The 24,153-nt window shown below is 37.4% G+C and overlaps 1 protein-coding gene across 1 annotated transcript in view; it reads left to right on the forward strand.

The window, feature by feature from the left end:
* Positions 1-22,907, forward strand: part of LOC130541317 (uncharacterized) — a 306,393-nt gene extending 283,486 nt beyond the window's left edge. The window contains exon 5 of the mRNA XM_057301604.1: positions 21,004-22,907. Coding sequence (XP_057157587.1) covers positions 21,004-21,029 — 26 coding nt within the window. The 3' untranslated portion in view covers positions 21,030-22,907. The remainder of the gene's footprint in view (positions 1-21,003) is intronic.
* Positions 22,908-24,153: the final 1,246 nt, after the last annotated feature.

Below are 24,153 nucleotides of genomic sequence, written 5' to 3' on the forward strand. Positions count from 1 at the left end.
TCAAGATTCATCCATGTTGCAGCGTGTGTCAGAATTTCCTTCCTGTTAAAGGCTGAATACTATGCCATTGTGCATATATATCACATTTTGTTTATCCATTTATCTGCCAATGGACACTTGGGTTGCTTCCACTTCTTGGCTATTGTGAATAATGCTGCTATCAGCATGAGTGTACAAATACTTGCTCAAGACCCTGTTTTCAGTTCTTTTGGGTATATCCCCAGAAGTGGCATTGCTGGATCATATGGTGATTCTATTTTTAATTTTTTGAGGATCTGACATATTGTTTTCCATAGTGTGAACCACCCTTTTAAGGGTCCTTCTCAAGTTCACACAGAGGCCATGACATGCAGCTTCACAGCTGTCCCATCTCCTCTCTTGTTCTGCTTACACAGAGATACCTGCTGTGCAGCTACTATGTGCCAAAGTTTCCCCTGCCCTATTGCTGACCTTGATGTCTGCCAATATCCTTGACATCTGCCTGATATTCTGTGAGTTAGTGTTGTCTGCACCTTGGGTGGTATCTCTTGTCACAGCCAAGGCTGCCTCTAACAATTAAGGTTTATTGAGGGACCATTGTGTGACAGGGGCTGGGCCAAGTACTTTGCTGCATTATCTCATTTAGTTCTCACCACGACCTGTTAGACTGGGCCAGGATACCGGCTCCTTGGACCAGTGTGGTTCTTACACTTGGATGCACATGAGATTCAAGAAAAGGAGGAACTTAAAAAATCCCAATGCCCGGCAGAGGCCCCAGGCTAATTAAATTGGAATCTTTGGAAAGTTTTTACAAAGATCAACAGCTGATTCCAATTTAGAGCCAGCTTTCAGAAACAGGGATTTTAGATCCTTGTTCGAAGTGTGGTCTGGCAGATTGACACTGGGAGCTGACCAGAAATGCAAACTCTTGAGCAACACCCCAAACTTACTGAATCAGAACCCACATTTTAACAAGAGCCCCCCCCCAGTTTCGTATGCACATTGAAGTTTGAGAAGCACTGCCTTAGACCACAGAACATTTAACTCAGACAAATAAATCCAGCAAAGCAATAAAACTTTCACCTGAGGGTCTCCAAGTGATTCCTAATCATTAGCTAATTCATCTTCCTAACAGGACACTACACCTATTTTAGAGATGCATAAAGAAAGGCATATTTGTAATTTTAATTATTTGATTATCTCTCATTGTTGAATATTCTAATTTCCAGGCTGAAGCATTATGACTCATTAAATTATTCCCTCCCTTATAATCCCTAAACCAATTTCTAAAGTAAAAATCAAATGCAGTAAGCAACCAAATGAAGGCAAGACACACATCTATAGAGAGAAAAAAAATTCCTTTTTACCCCTAGGGCCAGTTCTTGCCTTTTTTTTTTCCTGTTATCTCTTCTGTGTATCCCATAACTACCAAAAATGTTTCCTTTCAGATTTTTTGCAAGCATTTACTTGTAGAGTCCTATTTGCAGAGCCTCAGCTTCTCCCAAGAATTTAGCACATCACATGTATGTAGATCCTATTTTCTTAGCACTCTCCTAACCTTTCCAGCTTTATACTAAAACAACAAATTAGCATTCACCTTTGCCAAAACCACAAATATTTGTACAATTAAGCAGCAAGCTTTGTAGTTAGAAAGAAGAGAGTTCCTTTGCATTTTGTGGCGCCTAGCAGACATTTTTGGGGGGTTGGGGGGTTGGGCTAGATTAAGTCAGATTAGCAGTATCAGATAAATAGGGCCACTGTCAAGACATTTAACAATGCATTGAAGCAGTCTGTGTAAAGGATGTATAATTCAACAGCTTTGATATGTGGAAGTTCTCAATAGCTCCCAGGGAGGTGGCCTGTAGAGAAATTCATCAGTAAGTCATTGGAACAAGAGGTTTTACTGGATTTTGGAAAGTTAACAATCAGGGAATATGCCTGAGACAAAACCCGAAGCTCCAGAGGGTAACCAAGGTGAAGGCTTTCTGACCCCAGATCCTATTAGACTTCTTTATTTCCAGAGGTATTGTGAACTAATCTTCTGTAAATGATCTATGCCCACTCCATGCATGGCTGCATCCTGACCAGGCCACCTTTGGTTTCTGGGCCCCCTGGCCAGTCACAATGCAAAAAACAGGCCAGAGTTCAATGGAAGCCAGATCCCATGCCTGGAGCAGATATGGTGTTTAGCATCGGTTTCCTATTCTCATTCCAACAGTAACTGTTTGTTTGCCCCATTCTTTTTGGAGAGGTGGAGTGTATTATCCTTAAGATGAATGTCTCTATTTTAAAACAGGTCTTTGTGAACAAAACCTCACCTCTTTTGAAGGGAAAGCACAGAGGGGAGGCTGGAGCAGAGTAGAAGTTTGAGTGGGGGAGAAGAGTGTACTTACTGTTAGCTGTACCTTTGGAGGTAAGAACCTATTTGAAATACAGTCCAAAATCTAAACAGTATGTATAGTTGTATTTAGAGGACTCTGGTATCATAGTTTACTTGGGCCAGAGGCAAAGATGTCCATGTAATAACATATGGAAATGGAAAAAGGAAAAAATTCAACCAAAGAGAAGAATTTTGAAATTTGAATGCAAGTCAGCCAGGCCCATCCTGAAATATCATCAGGCTTGCAAGCTTTAGAGAACAAGGTTGTTCAGTTTACTTCCACCAGCCAGAATGAGCACAATCCGCCTCTATTTCTTTTAGTCCTCACCAATCTTTCAGACTCCCTTCATTACCAAAAGAAAGGAATGGAAGTTTCCTTCCCACAGTAAAAGCATTCAGATTCCCCAATGGACAGCTGGTGGGAATTCGACTGGTGTTTCCCAAGCCTCCTTTGCTTAGCAAACTTGGTGACAATCCTTTATTCCTGGAGGAAGAGAAACCATTACATTAAGGATTTTCTTAAGGATTTCTCATGACAATCTAGTGCAGGTTTTCATGAAAATAGTGCTTGTGGGTTTTCTAGTAGCCCCTAATTTTTAAATATTCAATAACAAGGGAATATAGGAAGAATAAAATAGTCTCCCCTGATGTATTTGAAGTCACCGTTACCCTTCTTTTCAGTGGCTTGGCCACTGCCAATCAACTCTGCTGTGTACCTGATGGCTCTTTCCCCAGGGTGAGCTTGTGTCTCAGCTGGTTCCTTACCGGTCTTCCAGGAAGATCGTCTATCTTCTGATACAATAAACCCTGGCAGTACACACCACCAGTCCCCTAGAATGTCTAGCCTTTTACAATTTCTAGTTGTGAGCAGAGCTTCAACTCCAGCTGGGACTCCCCAGTGCTTATCCAATGCAGAAACCAAAGAATCCAGTGGGCTGGACCGCAAGTATGCATACCTGCATGACCACAAATGACTGCATCGTGCATTCTCCAGGGTATAAATATGATAGTATTAGTAAAAGACTGATAGCCAACATTTCTTGAATCCTTAATACATACCAGTTTGATTACAGGTGTATTGAATTCATTGATTACAAGTGTATCATATATTTAAACTCATAGAAATTAAGTGGTTATTATTATTGCTTTTTAGTAAGGGGGAAACTGAGGTATAGAAAAGCTAAACAACTTGCTCAAGGTCTCACCGCCAGGAAGTGGCAGGGCTAGGATTTGAACCAACTACTTCAGAACCAGAGCCTGCCCTTTAATCACTGTGATATTCTGAGGAAAATCAAACATGTTATTTCAGATAATTGAAACAATTATACCTAAGTCCATTAACCCTGAAAATGGAGATTCCCCACTTTTTGCAAGGCTTTCAGCGAATTCCTAGAAGCAGTAGTCTCTGAGCAGTCCCTCAGTAGGTTGTCACAGGTGCTGAGTTTCACGTGCAGCACCCATCATATTAGATGTGTGTGACAGAAGCCAAATTCAGTGCTCTACAGTGATAGAAATATCCTTTCAAAACGGAAGTACATCTCTCCCTAAGAGTCCTAAACCTTTCTAAGGATTCTTCCTTATGTCATCATGAGGAGATTAGCAGTGAATGTCCCACTGCCTTTTATATCACTAGAAAGGAAAACTTTGCTGTAAAATAGTCACTCTCTCCTCAGTGGCGCACTCCTATGCTGCTTGTACATTTCCTGCTTCCCACAATTCGTGGCAGAGCCCCTAAGTGCTTGGCAAAATTGTCCAAACATTGCAGTCATCCCTAATACCTACAAAGCAGCTAAAGAATAGAAAAGATCTATATAACTGACAGATTTGAGAGCAAAAAAGGTTACAGTCCTTTTTTGTTTGTTTGTTTTGTTTTAAATAAATCAAATTAAATCTAGGTCTAGCTATCACTCAAAATTATGATAGATCCATCAATGGTAAATTTTCCATGTCAAGGGCCGTCTTCCCCTGTCTTTGCTTATATAATATCTTAGCAGTTTACACAATCCAGAGTACTAAAGGAGGATGTAGGTTCTCAGGCCACAGTGTAGTTTTTTGCTCAAGCCTGAATGGATTATTTAAAATTCCAGCTCTGTTGTCATTCTGCTCCTTGCATACCAAGCTCAGCCTCTGCAAGGCCATGGTGCCTGAAGGCCCAGCCTACATGGGTACCATGCAGTCAACCTCATGTGGTGAGTCACATGACAATCCAGTTTCTGCCCCTTGTATTACAATTTTCTATCTTCCTTGCAGTCTCTAGAGTCATCCAGAGTCAGGCTAATGTTCTTATTAGTGTTTGAAATATACAGCCTCCTTTATGGCAGGATGGCAGAAACACCCTGATGGAGCGTCTCTCTATTCACATTGCTCTTTCTCCAGACACAAGCCTGCCCGCAGCATGGCTGGTTAAATGAACATAAGCTTCAGGGGCTATGCTCCTTGAACCACTCAGCTCAACCCCAGCTCTTCCTAATCTCATGGTGATTTCCCCCAGGGACCTTCTTGCCTGACTCTAGGACCTAGAGTCACTAGTCAACATCTTTTCTAATTGCTTTGTATGTTTTAAATCACTTAATCCTCCACATAATCCTATGAAGTAGGTACCATTATTATCTCCATTTGACAGATGCAAAAAACTGAGGCACACAAAGCTTTAGTAACTGTCACAAGATCAAACAGTGGTAGAACCATGATTCAAATTCTCTACTTGCTCTGAAATGTTATCATGTTAAATGTTGCATCTGAAATGTTACAAAACACAATGTTATCAACTTCCCACATCAATAGTCTACCTTAGCAAGGGGAAGTCAATTCTTTAGGAACATAATGCTGGCTCTGACCAGAGAGAAAGGAGATACTGCGTTTCATCTCTGATGAAACTGTAGCAGAAAAAAATTCACCAGCACTGCAGTCTACTGGTGAAGTCCTCAGAAAATTGTTGTTTTAGAGAAACAAATGTCTCTAAGGCCTAGATTCAGGCAAGACAGTCTCTGAGAAATCACCATGAGAGTAGGAAGAGCTGGTGCTGAGTTGAGTGGTTCAAGGAGCATAGTCCCTGAAGCTTACGTTTAACCAGCCGTGCTGCGGGCAGGCTTGCATCCTGGAGAAAGAGCAAGGTGAATGAATATAAAGATCCCTAGCAAACATTTACTGGCAAATGTTTTAAGCTCGGTATTGTCCTCTCTCGCATCTTGAAAAGGACATGGCAGCCTGGGTACAAATATATATCAGCAGCAGCTACCACAACCAAGGCAGGAGGCTAAAGCTCACTATGGTGGGCCACACCATGGGCTGTGGTACCTGTGCTAGCAGCCGCAAGGAAAGCATCTGTTGGGGCTATCCCAGTTTTTGTTTTAATACCAGTCCATCGGCAATGACGGTAGCTCATTACAGAGCTACTAGTTTCCGGGAGCAGTGTAGCCCTTTTGGCTCAGTGGGTACATCTGAGTGATAGCTCTACTATCGCTGTGGAACCCGCAGGGCTGTTTATTATAGGACACTTGTCAGCCTTGGAGTTTCCTTGACTCAACAATATAGTGGACTGGGACAGACTTTTCATTAGAGGATTTTAGAAAAGAGGACAAGACTTTGGAATCCAACAAGCTTGGATTCAAATTCTGACTCTGCCATTCCTTCACAACTTGTCCTTGGGGAGAAATTATTATAGTTCTCTGAGTTTCCATTTCTAACTTCTAATATTGAAATCATGTGACCTATCCCTGTGATTGTTGTCTGTATTTAGCGAGACAATGTTTTCTAATTCACTAGTTCAGTGACTGGTGTATCATCAATACCTGATGAATAATAGAAGTATTATGATTATTATTTCTTAAATCTTCCTTAACTTTATTTCCTTATCCGTAAAAGGGTTTTGCCTCACGAAACTCTTGGGAAGAATAATTTAAAATGATTATTAATTCAAAGTGCATTGAAGAGAGGGCACCCACACTATATAGATTTCTAAAGGCAAAATAAGCATAGTGTCTGTGTGCATTCTCTTCCTCAAATGCCCCATACATTGTTTTTCATGAGGTCTTGCTGCAGAATGATTCAATTTTCTCATTTTGTTGAAACTTTTTGAAAGTAGAAACACAGTGAAACCTTGCTATATACCCACATTTAACATTTCCCTGCTTGTAATGTTCCCAGTTCCTTGAAAAATGAGAACAACATGGTCTTCTGTGAGTCTTTTAGTCTTTAAAGGACTCTCCTCCCTGCCCTTGGCAGTAGTGATCTAGGACATGTCTTTTTATACAGTTATTTAGTGAAGATCTGCATCCTTTTTAACAGCATTGGCCTCTCTACCATCGTGGGTTCTAGCTAACTTGGCAATCATGGGTATATTTTTCATTGTTCATGTGCAAGGCAGACGTGTTGGCAGTTTCCATTGCAGCTGCTCAACTTCAGGAAAGAAAGAAATGTGAAGGTCCGAGAGATATGCTTTAAGTAGACTTCCTTTTTTTCACTTTTGGGTTGAATCGTTGAAGAGCAACACTTACAATTACATTTTGACTTTAATATTATCACAAAGAGGTAATTCTGGTTTTTTTTCAATTATTTGTGCTTCAGTGTAATTGTAATACTGCTGATCATTCGTTTGACTCATGCCACACAAACTTGACCTCTAGACATCTGTGCCAATAAAGGATTTAAACTTAAAGCAGAAGAATAGTTAATTAGTCTTCATTTATAACAATCTGATGAGTTGGGTTAGCTTTGAAACGAAGAGGTTCAATTGCCAAAGAAGGATGCTAATTTTATACATTACACATGGAGAAGGTCCAGAAATAACCTTCTTACAACATGCTGCTTGAAGCCAAGCATTTCAAATCCACTAAATTAAAAGGTATAAGCATCCATGGTCAAATTTAGAAAGCTACTAAAATCTCATGAACTCTTTTTGAAAGCCTATTTGGAGCAATGCTCTCCACTTGGCTTTTACTGAAGTCCAAATACATAGGTTAAAAATTATACAGTTTTCAATTTACATGAACTTACTAAAGTTGCCCTGTCCTTCTTGGCTGTTAAGGAGATAATATCTTTTAGGGTTATAATTATTGCTGCTCACTCATTCCATATTCAAAAGTATTATGAGAACCTACAGAATGGTGCTCCCTAGGGACTACTTTTCACTTGATAGTCTTTACACTCCAAACCCTATATGAAAAGGCCTTTAATAGACTACTGTGTCTGATATGGGAGTCTAATTCAGTGAAACAAAATGGGGTATAATGTGAACACAGACATACATAAAGATATGCATATCCTTGAGAAGAGAGAAGTTGCTAATCAAAGGAAGTTATGACATAAAAAGTAAAATCAATATATTTAATGAATAAAAATAATGATTTTATTGCGCGTTAGGCATTTACCTGCTATACATATATTATCTAATTTGTTTATCTCAAAAAGTCCAATAAGCTTGGTTTTGCTATCCCCACTTTATAGATCAGCAAAGTAAAACTCAAAACAGGTAACTTGTCAAAAGTTGCAGGAGTTCTGGAATCTGAAGGCTGCTGTATATAGATGATATCAGCAGGGACAGGACAAAGGTGGGAAGAAGAGGAAGACATCCTCCCTCCCTTTTTTCAGAGGAGGTGAAGCGAGAAGGCAAAGAATCACTGGGCAACTTCTCACTTTAGTTACATGTTTAGTAAATTTAAATAATGTAGGAACATTTTGATGGTTCCAGGGACAAGAATGACATCTAAATTCACAAAATTTCCCATATTTTTATTGAATATGCATAGTAAAATTTAAGTGTAAACACTAAAATAGAGTTAGAATGTATAACTTCCAAACTGTTAAAAGGGAAACATTCAATAAAAAAGAAAATACCAATTTTTTAAAAGCAAGGAAGTAGAAGAAAGCATAGAAGAAAAAAGCACAGAAAAAAAGATGGTAGATCCAAATTTAAACACATTAGTAATTGCACTAAATGCATTTAGACAAAATTCTTAAATTAAAACACAGAGATTTTCAGTTTGGATTTTTACAGTTTGATATATGCTGCTTATAAGACAATGTCTAAAAAATAATAATATGGAAAACCTAAAAGCAGAGGGATGGAAAACATCCAAAATATGAACAAAAGGGAACTGTTATAACTGTAATCATAACAAACAAAATAGATGTTAAAACAAAAAGCATTCTTTTTTTTTCTTCTTCTTTTTTTTTTTAATTGAGACATGAGTCTCGCTCTGTCAACCAGGCTGGATTGCAGTGGCGTGATCTCAGCTCACTGCAACCTCCACCTGCAGGATTCAAGCAATTCTCCTGCCTCAGCCTCCCGAGTAGCTGGGACTATAGGCGCGTGCCACCTGCCCGGCTAATTTTTTATATTTTTAGTAGAGACAGAGTTTCACCATGCTGGCCAGGTTCGTCTCTAACTCCTGACCTCATGATCCACCTGCCTTGGCCTCCCAAAGTACTGGGATTACAGGCATGAGCCACCGTGCTCTGCCCCAACAAAAAGCACTCTTAAGGGTAAGGAGGTTACATACGTTTTCTATTGCTCTGTAAGAAATTATCACAAACTTGGGCTTAAAAAACACCAACTTATTATCTCACAGTAAACATGGGTCAGAAGACTGGCACAACATGGCTAGACTCTGTGCTTAGGATCTCATAAAGTTGGTATCAAAATGTTGGCAGGCTGCATTCTTACCTGGAGGCTTAAGCAGGGAGAGATTTGCTTTGAACACCTTCTGGTTGTTGGCTGAAAATATTTCCTTGTTGCTATATGATTGAGGTCTCCATTGTCTTTCTAGCTGCTAATCAGGGACTGTTTTCAGCTGTTAGGGCTACTATCAGGTCTTCACACTGGATCCTTGCCATCTCAGCAACAGAGACCTCTCTTGCATCCAATCTTTCTTCATGCGTCAAATCTCTCTGGCTTCTGTTTCTGCCCCTAGCCAGCAAAAACTCTCTGTGTAAAGGCTCGTGTGAGCCTTTTATGCCCACCCTGGTCATCTCCCTTTCTTAAAGTCAGCAGTGCCACAACATAACCATGGGGAAAAAGCCATCAAAATCATAGTCCCAGGGATTATGTAGTGTGGGTATAGCAAGGGGACAGGAAATCTTGGGGCACATTTGTGGAATTCTGCTTACCACAAAGGACACTATGATAATTGAATATGGGCTGTGTTAGGGAAGAAACCTAATCTTAGACTAAAAGGGGAAATTTGCCAGAAAAACATAAAAATCTAAATGTCTATGCATCATTAAAATATCTCAAAATAAGTAAATCAATGGTTGGTAGAAATCAGGGAGAAAATTACATATCCATGATCATAGTGAGACATTTCAATATATCTCTTCCAAATGGCCAAAAATTTAATAAAGCAAGACTATTTCAAGGGCAAAACTTGAAAGAAGAAACTTTAAAAGAAACTTGAGATACAGGACATTTATGGAATATTACAAAAAAGAAAACACATTCTTTTCAAATAAACATGGAAGCACTATGTACTGGGTTACAAAATACATTTTTAAACTAATTTCAAAGAATCATTATTATAAAGACCACATTCTTTGTAAATACAATTAAATTAGAAGTCAATAACAAAAGACAAAAACATATATTTGGAAACAAAATGACATAAATTCAAATAAGTGGCCAAAGATGAACTTGTATGGAATATAACAATATACAAGAACTAAACATTAATGAAAATATTAAGATCAAAACAGAATTTTGCCAAAGTGGTACCTAGAGCAAAACCTGTACCATTAAATGTTTAAGTTTAAAAAAAAAAAAGAAAGGCTGGAAATGAAGATGTCCAACTTAAGAAGTTAGAAAAAACTTCAACAAGATAAGAAAGAAAGTAGAAAAATTAAAAAATAGGAAAGAACACAATAGAGAAGGACCAGAAAGCCAAAAGTTGATCCATTGAAAAAAAGAATAAATAAAGACACTAAACTTTCTCAAGAATTGCAAAGCTTGCATAACTCTATAAGCTTTAAAAAAAATTAATCAGTAGCTTAAAACCTTCTACAAAGAATACACCAGTTCCAGATGGCTTTTTTTTTTTTTTTTTTTGAGATGGAGTCTCGCTCTGTCACCCAGTCTGGAGTGCAGTGGTGTGATCTCAGCTCACTGCAAGCTCTGCCTCCCAGGTTCAGGCCATTCTGCTGCCTCACCCTCCCGAGTAGCTGGGACTACAGGCGCCCACCACCACGCCTGGCTAATTTTTTGTATTTTTAGTAGAGACAGGGTTTCACCGTGTTAGCCAGGATGGTCTCGATCTCCTGACCTTGTGATCTGCCCGCCTCGGCCTCCCAAAAGTGCGGGGATTACAGGCGTGAGCCACCGCGCCTGGCCCAGATGGCTTTTTAAGTGAGTTCTACAAAACTTTCAAAAACCCCAAATCATTCTAAACTTTCATAAAACTTTCTACAATATAGGAAACAAAAAAATTTTCTAATTCAATTTATGAATGTTATAAAACTTTAATATTAAAGCCAGACAATGGAGAGTATAAGAGAAGTCACCATTATATATGAACATGGATACAAACTTTTAAAACAACTTATGGACAAAATTATTCAAGAAGAAAATAAAACAGATAATATGTCATGACTAAGTTGGATTTATCACACTTCTACAAGGACAGTGTGTTAGAAAAATTTATAAATATCAGTTATACTATTAAAAGATTAAATAAGGCCAGGTGCTGTGGCTCTGGCCTGTAATCCTAACACTTTGGGAGGCCAAGGTGGGAGGATCACATAAGCTCAAGAGTTTGAGACCAGCCTGGGCAATATAGCAAGACCCCATCTCTAAAAAATAAAAAAAGAAAACATTTTAAAGAAGACTAAATAAAAATACATATGATCTTCATGATATAGGCAAAATAGACATCTGATGAATTTAGGCATTTGATAATGATTTTTTTTAATTCCCTTAGAAATAAACATGTATTTTAGCCTGTAAAAATTATCACCAAAAGGTAAAGCAAATACCTTTCTTAATGGTGAGAATGATCCTCTGAAGGCAGGAGCAAGAAAAAATGCCCACTACCTACTACTTATATTCAAGACTGAATTTGAATTCCCAGCCATTGGAATAAAACAAGAAAAAAGATTTTAAAAATATGAGAGAGAGAAAGAAACAAAATTGTCATTTTCCAAAGAGGAAGTGGTTTTTAATATAAAAAATTTTCCAAAATTACCAAATATTTATTAGAAATAAGAGTTTAGCAATATGGATAGATATGAGATCCTTGTAGAAGTAAATAAAATCTTTACTTAACAGTCCTTGTAAATATAATTCCCTATAAATTAAAGATTTATGTGAAAGACAAAATAGAAAACATTTTAAAGTAAATATGGAGAAGGTATTTCTGATCTCAGAGTATGGAAGTCTTTCCTAAATAAAATACAAAAATAATTAACTATGTAAGAAAAGATTGACAAATTAAACTGCCATAAAAATAAGATTACCTGCTCATCAAGAGTCACCATAAAGATAACGAAAAGACAAGACACAAAATGAAAAAAGACAGTTGCCACAAAATTAAAAAAGAACATACTAGTAACTTTCACAAATCAACAAGAAAAAATCAAACAACCCAATAAATTAAAAAATAGAGAAAAATATAAACAGAAATACCCTATAAAAGGAAACACAACTGACACATAAGCATATAAAAATATGGTGTCTTAGGTGAGGTAATCAGGAAACAGACACTGAGATTGAGCTTTACTTGCAGAAGAATTATTAGGAAATGTTCTCATGGACAAGATGAAGATCTATAAGGAAGTGAAGCAAACATAATTGGGTGGAGGGAAAGTTGTTTTGGAGCGTGTGAACTTCAAGTCATTTGTAATAGAAGCCTCAGCCCATCCCACAGGGAGCCCTGGAGCTGGCATCACTCGTCAACGTTATCCCTAATGGAGGCAAGAAAGCCGGGCCTTTTTTTTTTTTTTTTTAAATGACGGAGTCTCGCTCTGTCGCCCAGAATGGAGTGCAGTGGCGCCATCTTGGCTCACTGCAAGCTCTGCCTCCCGGGTTCAAGCGATTCTCCTGCCTCAGCCTCCAGAGTAGCTGGGATTACAGGCGCCTGCCACCATGCCCAAGCCTGGCCTTTTTACTCAGGCATTGACTAATCACTGTCACCAAGGAAAGGGACATACCCTTATTTATTTATTTATTTTTAAATAGTCTCCATTAAATAAAATGATGTATTAGATTTTCATCTTCAAGTACTATCCTTTATGTTAGTGTTGGCTTAAGGTGTGGTCCATGGATGATGCCAGTCCATGAACGCGTGTCACCGTTTCACAATGAGATGAGTACAGAAACTGAAACTCAGCTTTTAGAAACTTCTACAGTGGTTACATTCAAACATGTCATCAGTGGACTTTCATAAAATTATCGATTCATGAATGATTTGGTGGTAAGTACTGATTCTTAACCATAAATTTGTACCTTTGAGAGGCATTATTCTATGACCCTGTTTCTTTGGCTACGATTGTACTGAACCAGTAGTTTTCCAACTGTGGGCTTGAAGTTTCTGCTCACCGAATTTCATACCCTCATCTAGTTTTCATCATCAGTTCAGGTCAGGGCTCCCAAAAGTGGGCTCTGATGCATAAGTTTCATGGGTAAATTACAAAACAAGGCTTCCATCGTCAAAGAATTTGAGAGATTTGGAATAAAATGAAATAAAACAACTTTCTTTTGTAGAACTTCTCAGAGTCCTTAATAGGCTGATGAACATTATAAATATCTCAGAATGAAAAATTAAAATGTCTAGTAAAACCAAATATTGGTCAGAATCTGGATGAAATGGAATTCTCATATTCTTTTAATAGAAGTATAAATTGATATAACCACTTGGGAAAACAATTTGTTATTGTCTTATAAAATTGAATATGCACATATCATTTGACCCAGAATAATAAAGACATTCTTGAATATACACCAGAAAATAATAGCAAAAATATCGAAACATCCTATAAGCCCATTGAGAGGAGATTACATAAATAAATGTTGGTATATTAATACAGTAGGATATTATACAACAGTGAAAATAAAAATAAATCTACCCCCACTATATACAACAAAATGGAGAATCATAGAACATAATATTAAGTGTTACCTTTTGCTTAGAACATAATGCTGAGTGTTACACAACAGCAGTTAATGTAGAGAAAGTATGGCAAATCCATGAAATGAAGAGCTATGCAGTCACTAAAAATGATTCATAAAATAAAATATAGTAATGAGAACTGATATTTGCAATATACAAACCTATTTTTTATTATACTTGTCATCTAATATATGTATCATATGTTGATACATATATGTAATAGATATACAATGTTGTACAGATTGAATACCTATTGCATATACAGATAACATGTATTCTTGGGGAAAGCATCAGATGGAGGGATGCCAGAATGTTTTTTATGTCAGGTGATGGTATTTGGGATTATTTTTGTTTTTAAATATTTACTTTTCTGTATTTTCTTAAGTTTCTGCAATGAATATATCTTTGGTAATGAGGAAGAATAATAATAAATATTAACTGAAAAAAATCACTGAGAGAAGAGGGAACTGGCCTCTGGAATTCATTTTGAGAATAGGACATAACTGAACACAATTAGAAATAAAGAGATGGGGAATAAGGGTCAATCACAGAATTTCAACTCATCAAGGCAAAAAACTGCTTGAAGTAGTCAGTGTCTCCTTAGACATCTTACACTACTCTTGTGCCCAGGTGTGTTTGCTTCCAAAACATAGGCCCCTTATATCGCTATCACATGGATTGAAAGCTACTATAGAAATATTCTGCTCTTGGGAGACAAAGATTGAATGTATAGAGTTCTAGCCTTGGAATTATTAAAAATGGAAAAGGAAACTTGAAGTACTTTAGAAACACAGAGAAGATAATTTCGATTGTAATAAAGCCAATAAGATTTATAGCAGTCACATAGGAGAACTTCCAGAAAATAGAAATTATTAAACATTACAGCAAGCTATTAAAAAATTTACAGGACCTTGTTTCTAACTAATCTTTCAGCATCAAATAAATATTCAGATATTTTGAAGGCGTGGAATAAAGGTTAATTTTAGAGGTTAAGACATATCTGGTGATCTAAAGTCTTGGGATGGTTTTTGCTTGTTTGTTTTTGCCCTGCCTTTATTTCGTGCCCTATGATTTGATAGAACTATCCAATTTTGATGCCATTTTTGTAGAAAGAAAATTATGAGCCTATACCAGAATTTCCCTGTGTCTCCTCTGCAAACCTGATTCTATAAAACACTTATAAACAAGACTTCCATAGTCAACTACCTCTGGGGTATTATCTCAGAGAGACTGGCAATACACATTAGCATAAAAAGTCCCTGAGAAGTTCCGCAGGGAAGACATAAATGACATCTGTATAACTCTACAGCACGGCCTACTTTGGAAAGCCCTGAACCAAACCAATGGAGAAAATCGTATTCGAAGATTAAGGCAAATGAAAGGAGATTCTGCAAACACATAAGAGGCAGAACTATTGGCTCAGGATCTCAGGATAATGATGAAAGAAAACACAGGACCACAGAGCAGTGCTACTTAAACTATCTGTGGCAAATGGCCATTTTTAAATCATATCTCTTCCATCATAGATCAATACCTTTGTAAAGTCTGCTGATCATGCTCTTGGTGTCGACATGATGTCAAATTACTCTAAGAGTTTTGCTATACCTATTCTAATTTGTGTGCTTATCTCACTGTGGTAGCAAACAATTTGTGGACTGGCATTGCCTATGGAGTGCACTTCGAGTAACACTGCCATAGAGGGCAGTAAGTTGAGGATGTAAATCTGGTGCATCAATTTTTTCAACCCAGAATGTTTTAAAATAGATAAACAGGCCGGGCGCGGTGGCTCACGCCTGTAATCCCAGCACTTTGGGAGGCCGAGGCAGGCGGATCTCGAGGTCAGGAGATAGAAACCATCCTGGCTAACACGGTGAAACCCCGTCTCTACTAAAAATACAAAAAATTAGCCGGGCGTTGTGGCGGCCGCCTGTAGTCCCAGCTACTCGGGAGGCTGAGGCAGCAGAATGGCCTGAACCTGGGAGGCGGAGCTTGCAGTGAGCCGAGATCACACCACTGCACTCCAGCATGGGCGACAGAGCGAGACTCTTGTCTCAAAAAAATAATAAAATAAAATAAAATAAAATAAAAATAAAATAATAAAATAAAATAAAATAGATAAGAAGACACACTAACTCATTCTGATGATTAGCAGGACACAGAGGAGGCCAAACCATTTAAAATCACATGAAGAAAAAATTAAAAGGAAGAAATAACTTAGTCAACAAATATTAAAAGAATAAGGAATGTGACCATTTTCATAAGTTGATAGCTTTTTTGTGTAAGTTTCATACTCCTACTTCTTGACTAACTGGAGTAGAGCAAGAGATCATTATAAATCTCTTTCAATTTTTGCTATATTGAAAGATTGTTTTCCACAAACGTCACTTAAAGAAATGACTGTCCTTTTATCTTGTTCCTAAAATAAAGGGAGTAAGGTAAAAATACCAATTGCTACTCTACCCAGCAAGGAAGATGTTGGCCATGAAAACAGGGCCTTACTCTCTTATATTGTCTCTGGGAGTGCAAAATAGTATGATATCTACGGGAAGGGAATTTGGCAAAATCTGGGCATTTACCCTTTGACCCAGTGATCCCATTTCTAGGTATCTAGTTCAGCTAGATACCTGATAAAATTATGAAAAAATATGTGCCCTAAGATACTCATTACAGAACTATTTTTAATAACAAAGGTCCAAAACCTACCCAAACAGTTAACAATAGAAGACTGATTGAATAAACTGTAGTATAGCCATAGAATGGGGTATTATGCAATTAAAAGAAACAAGAAATTCCTTTGTATGCCACTATGAGATTTTCAAGTTGTACCTGAAGTCAAAAAAGCAAAGTGGATAAAAATTTATATAGCGAGCTACTGTTTATCTAAAAAGATATATCTATATAGAGACAGATATAAAATATACCTACTTATATTTAAGAAACAAGCTCCTGAATGGTTAAGCCATAATTTGGTTTTTGAAATACTATATAATAATCTCTGGGGGAGGTAATTTTAAAAATTACCTGTGGTTTATGGGAAGAGGGCAGCACTAGGGGATAGGAATAGATGCTACACTTTATTTAATTTGCCTTATTTGTAGATTTGATTTTCACATCATGTAAATATTTTACACAATTACAAAATAAAAACAAAATTTAAAAAGTAACTTTTAGAAAGAGAAATAAGATGAGGCCATGTGCGGTGGCTCATGCCTATAATCCCAGCACTTTGGGAGGCTGAGTCACGTGGATTGCTTGAGCTCAGGAGTTTGAGACCAGCCTGTGCAACATGGTAAACCCCCCATGTCTACATAAAATTAAAAAAAAAATAGTTAGGCATGGTGGTGTGTGCCTTTAGTTCCAGCTACTCGGGAGGCTGAGGTGGAAGGATGGCTCGAACCCAGGAGGCAGAGTTTTCAATGAGCTGAGATGGCGCCACTGCATTCCAGCCTAGGTGACAGACTGCGACCCTGTCTCAAAAAGAGAGAGAGAAAGAAATGAAATAAAAAGAAACAAATGGACCTAATGCATTTACAGTTGGTGGCATAACAACAGAGAGAAACAATTCCATTTGCTATTAAAACTCTGTACTTTGACATGTCTAATGTGATGTATCTTACGTACAGAAAGAAATTTAAAAAATCATAAACTATTTTCAGTAATCATATCATCATTGGTAGGGCAGGTATTGCTATTCTGACCTTGCTGTGCGTACACCATGTGATAAAGCAGCCAAATAATTATGGGATATTCCAATTCTATCGTTGTTGTCATTGTTGAGAACTGGGATTCTTGGCAAGGGAAAGAGGAGATACACATTTGAGATTGAAGAGTTTTTTGGTCTTGAATTAGAATTGAAAGCATCACTACCACTACTTAATAGTATGGGTATATATCATTGAGCTCTTTCCACTGAAAACGTCTAGAAACATTGACCAACCCAGTAACAATGATTCATCCTAGTGTCCAGATGATAGTATACAAATACGATTTCCCGCTAAGAGGAGCCTGGACACCTTTAACAAATTGTCGACTCCAGGTTTGAGGCAGCATATGTACAAAATGAGTCTGGAACATCTTGTAGCAGATGGTAAGGAAGTTACTAAAATTTACTAGAGCCATGTCAAAAAATCTCCTCTTCATGTCAAAAAATCTCCTCTTCATGTCAAAAAATCTTCTCTTCAAGAAAAAACACAAAAATGTATAAAACTTCAATTGATTGGAACATTTCAAATATGTTTAAATATGTTTATAATGATACTTTAGAAAACAGGTAATTTGGGGCAGGCTAGAAAACCACATCACTATTTTGAAATTGATATAGAAAGAGAAAAATAATGTATTTGGTCTCTCTTTCCTATATGAAATGATTCACTGAGTAACCAAGAGTGGATCAGGAAAAAGTTTCCTCTTATTACAATTAATACACCGGGAAGGTGTGATAGGACTAAAATAGCAATGCTTTTTCAATTAATGAACTAATGAATCTCAATATTGATTATCAATGACTGCTGATGTGACAAGAACACAAGCTGCCAGATAATACATGCCTCCTGGTAGGAGAAGAAATACTGCCAATCAAACTCTCTTGCCAAAGAAATTAACCTGAATTCAATCAAGTGTTTAACATACAGTATATACTGTATATACTATATCTTATCTTAATATACAAAAATACAGAGGACACAAGAACATGTTAAATGACACCACAGGGATGCAATCAGCAAAATCCAGACTATGGGAACCTTTATAAGACAAATAGTTACGCAAGGAATAAATGGCAGGCATACATTGCAAGGAAATAGCAATGTACAGATCTTATTTGGATCCTGACTCAAACAAATAAACTTTAAAAATCATGAGACAACTGGAAAGTTTAACATTGATTAGATATTTGAAAATATTAAGGGATTATTGTGACATTTTTCAAGAGAGATAATGGTAGTGTGATTATGTTGAAGAAAAAAAAGCAACCTCATTTCCTACCAGGGCAGTTTAGTTTCAGCTGAAGAACAAAAGGATTTATGGCAAGTGAAAAGGAAAGACATGCTAAGGAAGCTTCCCTGCCACCGCCCCCACTTCCCCAAGTTTGCAGAAGGATATCTATAGAATAGCAACAGATGTCCTAGGAAAGAATGCAAAGCCTCATTCTCTTTCAAGATTCTAGGACTATTCATAAACTGTTCAGCTATTTTATGTCATCAGCAGAGTTCCTCCAGTGAATTACAGTCCTCTATGGGCTTTGGGACCATCCATTACAAGATGCAACCAGCAGCCAAGATGCAGTTGGCTCATCTCACTAAGTGTTTTCATAAGCAGATTTATAATGAGAGGAAAATGCATTTTATTGATAGTAACCAGGGCTACAGAGAACTCCCCCAAATTATTAGGGGTTGTTACAGGGACAATTTGCAGAGCCTTCTTCCAACAAGACAGTAAAACAGCCCCCAGCCCTGCTAGCTTTTTAAAATCTACTAAACAATGCAAAGCCACAGTTTCATTTTTTTCTTTCTGGCTGGAGATAGTGGAAATGTTCATCACCCAGTGTGAAGTAATATGTGAAACAGGTGTTTTATTCCCTAGCAGGTAAAATGGGTTTGATTCCTGTGAGATGTAGACATTTCAAGGCTACCAGCAAGAGGTCCAGATGGTGTGTATTTTCATATCTAATATTATATAAAAGATTTCAAATGTATCCTGACTCTTAACAAAACCATAAATTCACAGCTTATTGCCATGCTGAACAGCTCTGGTAGCTACTAATTAGTATTACTGTTTTTGCTTTCCTCTTCCAGGGATCGCTAGCATATCTGAGCCTTTACATTTTTAGCTTCCAGTAAAAAGAGAATTCCAGGGTAGGAGCCCATCTCACTTAAGGGCCAGCTGCATGTACAACATTAGAACCTTAGGGGATATACAAATGTTTACGGAACCACGGGTGGAAACATAGGTTAAGCTTTTAAGGAAAAACACTTTCAGTTGTTCCCTGTTTGGTCATGAAATGATTCCAGAAATATTATTGAGCATCTTTTAATAATAATAATAATACCAATAGCAAGCATTATTGCAAGTTTATTATAAAACAGGCATTTTTTCAGATTATGCTACACACACTGTCTTATTCAATATTCCTAATCACCTTTGGAGATACCAGTAGCTCCATGTTACATATTAGGCAACTGAGGTTTAGAAAACTTCAGCAGCTTACTCAAGAGCCAACTCAGGTATAATGGGTAGCAGTCCTCACTCTTAATAAGAATAGCATATTCCTTTTTTGCTGTGTAGCATGATAGCCCAGAAGGCACTGTATACATTGTGTGCAGAAGGAGCCCCTTGGAAAGAGTTCTGTGGTATTTATAAGAAACACTATTACAAAGAAAGGAAGTCAAGTCAGCAATACAGTGGGTTAGAATTGTTCCCATTCTAGAAAGCAACAGTCTAGGTCTCAATACAGGGTAATGAGCCAGCCTATGCTTCCTAAAAGCCCTGGGCAGAGTTTAACCTCCTGATTCCATTCTCCTGCCTCCCACTCTCTTGTGCTCATGTCAACCACTGCTCTGTCAAAGGAACATTTTGCCCCCTCCTAAGACTATTTAATATGCTCTATAGAGTGAGGAGGAAGAGAAAATATAGGAGCTAATACTTTGGGGGAAACTCCATGATCTCACATTGTTCATTTTATGAACAAGCTCCTCTTATTTTCTATTGAGAAGAGTCAACAGGATTGATTTCTTTCATCCTAATACCCCAACATTTAAGCTTCCATTGATACTGAGCTATGCAAAATCTCAAGTCTGCCTCAATCCCGAGAGCATGGAGTGAAAAAAGTAATGTTGGGAGAATCTAGGCTGCTCTTTCTGCCCTTCAGCTTAAAATTGCTTTTGTGATTTTCAGTCAGTTCCTTTACCTCGGTGGGGTCAGGTGTTCTTATGTCCAGAAGTCTTCATGTGAAATAATGTCTAAGGATTCATATAGCTTTGGAACTCAGTACCTTAATGCCAATGCCCATGCTCATAACTCACATGAGTAGGCTCATCAGAATAAAATAAGTGATTTATTTTATTTTGGGGAGCATGACTGATTAGATAGAAACCCATTACAACAGGGATTTTGGATTCCATCTTATAAAAATAAAAATGCGAGCAAAATTTGCCATGGTCTTACCTGCAAGGCAGACTCTAAATGGAAATATAAGTAGAGTTTAAGGAACCATATAGAAATATGACAACATTTCCACATTTCTGGGTGAGTTTTGTGGAATAACTTTCATTGTCTTACTTTATGCTATTTAATCCCTTGTAGTAATAAAGGCATTGGCATCTTAACTTTCTAGAAGAGCCAAGAGGGCATCACATTAAAAAAATCAAAGCCCTTAATTTCTAACCCTTATAGCAACTCTTGCAGACAACTATAGCTTGGTTTTCACCTATTTCTGTCGTCTGGTATTTTTTTTCACAAGTGAGAAAGATCTTGACCAACAAAGGTCTAAATAGATGTTCCTCTTTCATGCTCAACGGAATTCCGAAGGAATCCTCATTTTCTCTTTCTGTTCAGGCATGGTGTGCAGAAGTCAGCTGTGAAAAGGAGGAATGAAAGCAAGTGAAGGATGCCCTTCATAAGGAACAAGCGATCTCTCTAAAACCAATCCTAGAGTATGGCTTCAGATTCTGCTCCCATTTCTCAATGATTATGAGTTTTGTGCCACATATTCTCCCCCTTTATCCCTGCAATATTTACATTTCATGTTTTTATTCTCTTACTGCCTGAGCAATTTGAAGCTCTCATATTTAGGCAATTCCCAGATCTCGTTCTTAAAGCATTGTGATTCCCTTTCAGCTTTTCAGAGGCACGTGTGCTGGGGAAGGCACTGAGTCCTCCCTGTCAATCCAATTTGTGATAAGGATTTCCCCAGGTGCACCCATTCCATAGTCCCTGTGTTGCTCTGAGCCTGGTTGGCATCCTTTTGGGAAGCATTTGTATTGCTTTTTCATCTCAGAAAAGATACTCTAGTCACAAACCAGTCATCTGCCTGTTAAGCTGTATTTAGAACAAATCACTCCGAAGCAAAACAACGATGACAACAACAAAAGAGCCACACTTATTTCTTTCTAGACTTTTAACAAAATGTTTGATGTTGTGGAGATTTCCAAACAATTAATGTGAAATTGGGTACTGTTGTTCACATGATTTATTTACCATATATAGAGAATTCAGCTGGAGTGCTACTGTCAATGATGCTCCCAATGAAATTTCAGCAGAGAGTTGGAAAATCAGCAAACTGTTTATTTCCAAAGAGGAATTACATTTTCAAAGGATAAAAGTTAATAGGAGTCATAGTGCTCAAAAACCACACGATATAGGAAAACCTACCCCACTCCACCAAAGGGCACATCTTGCTTTGAACACTTGATTTCTTATTAACAGTTCATGAGTTATTCAAAGCAGGGGAATCTCCTGCAGGTTGAGAAATATCCTAGTGCTTTTCATAGCCTTCCATGTCATGGATCAGGGACACACACTTGTGCACATGTGTGCACAGACACAAAACAAAGAGAGAGAATGCTTAACAGGAGCACATTTTACAAAAGTGAGATCCCAGGCCTGGAAAATCCCAAACTCTTATAAGTTTTACAAATCCAAAATGGAATATTCAAAAAGAACTCAACCTGTTTCTCTTGAGTAACTTTTCAGACTCTCATTACAGGCCCCATGAGGTCAGTCAGATTTCTGTTCTACAGGATACTGCAAAAAGAGACCAGAAATTTAAAAAGGAGTGATGGTACTACACAAAATAGTAAAAATGAAATAGAGAAGGTGTGAAGTTAGATCCTTGATTTATGTGTGGAAAGCTAGTGCCAAGAATATTGTTATGGGCCTGGCTCCTAGAGGCAAGATTTGTTAGCAAAAACTGTCTCTAAATATTTATGCTCAGCTAAATAATTGCTAAATAATTCCAGATCCCAGCTGGAAATCTAGGATCAGGACTAGCCTAAATTAGTAGATCTATGTGATAGTATATTGGTATTTTATCCAGCAAGTACTTGCTCAATGATAGGTTCAACTTCAGCATATAATTCATATACTTTTATAAAAGCCTTTTCATGGCATTACATAGAAGGCCTTTCTTTGGAAATATTTCCATAAAATAAACAAAGCACTTAAATCAGTCCATTCAATAGCATTTGTTTTAGGATTATTAAAGAAATACAGAGTTTTGACTTCCGCAGAGTGTGCTAACATGGATTATTCTTTCATTTGCTGATCCTTGCATGTGCAGTAGGATGTTGAAAGTGGGGGTGGTGGCAGCATATTTCTACATCACCTTGGACTTTACCTTTCTGAGAATCAACATAGGTTTCTAACTTTTTTTATGGCCCTGACTGGTGCTTCAGTAAACCCAAGAATAAAAGCAGTACTCCAGTCTGCAGAGACTCTAGAAGAAAATACTTTCTATGAACGAAAAAACAAAGAGGAAGCTTCATCATTTAATTTGACTGCTAGAGAAACATCTACACATTTCTCACATTCTTCTCATATCAGAATAAGGGATTGTTATAGATTTTTGACCAAAAATTAAAATTTTCTGAATTTAAAAGGAGTGAGTTGAAATGGAAGCCTATACTTATACTTTTCACTTTTTCTCTGGGACCCCATACAAATGCTTCAAATAACATAAAGGAGATCAAGAGTTTAGAGTGGACTCTGTCATAAACAAGTTCTGTGATGTCACTTTCCTTCTTTGAGCTTCAGTTTCCTCATCTGTGAATGCGAGAATGGATGTCATGTCTGGTGAGGCTTTCTAGTTGGTTCTACCCTTCAGTGATTCATCTGACATTTTTCAAACTGTGCTACAGAAACAAAGAGAATAACAGAGAGGAAGAAACTGATGAGATCAACTATTTCATTTAGATATTTGGAGGGGTCTAAGTAAAGGTTTTATTCTTATGGTGTATAGAAGAAACTTTGGCTATCTGTTGTTATTGTTCCCTGATTATAGCTTTCTGAGCTATAGGAGAACACTGTATTGATGTTGCCAAAAGACATTTCAAGGAGAAGATAAAGAAAGAAATTATTTGACTAGAGCTAATAAATATGCATGGTTTCCTGTGTTGTTTTGTTTTTTTAAGAGAGATTAAGAAATGGAGAGGTTTTTCTCTCCATACCAGACAGAGATACAGAGATGGAGCTTTGCAATCTAACGCAGATCTATTTTGTCCACTAATGCAGAAATAACATCATGTGCATTAAGAAAGCTCTGGATCTGTTTAAATCAATTAAAGTAAAGTTAATGTATTTTAATATCTGAGCTCTTCCCTTATCGATATAACTCTGCCATGTTTTCTTCTCAGAGCCCAAGGTGATGAAAAATAGACTCATTTACTCTATTACATCTTATAACTGTGGCTTCAAGATTTTTTTTTCTTTAGTTGTGAAACCACAAGGAGATTTTATGTGACTCTAAAACTGCTGTTGGTTTTCATACCACAGTACTCAAGGGCATTTCTTACCTTCAGGCTGCTATTGTTTCCAATCTGGAGATAAACGCACACTTGATAAAACTATTTTAATGATGCTAATATTAATACTTTGGTAGAATACTTTATCTGCTAGTAATAGCTTTAAAGAGTTTGTTGAGATTTTGTCATCTCATACATTTTAATAGAATATTAGGTTTGTAATTAACAAGAAAAATACAGTAGCTCC

The sequence above is a fragment of the Pan paniscus genome, chromosome 2, assembly GCF_029289425.2.
Source record: "Pan paniscus chromosome 2, NHGRI_mPanPan1-v2.0_pri, whole genome shotgun sequence".
Classification (NCBI taxonomy): domain Eukaryota; kingdom Metazoa; phylum Chordata; class Mammalia; order Primates; family Hominidae; genus Pan; species Pan paniscus.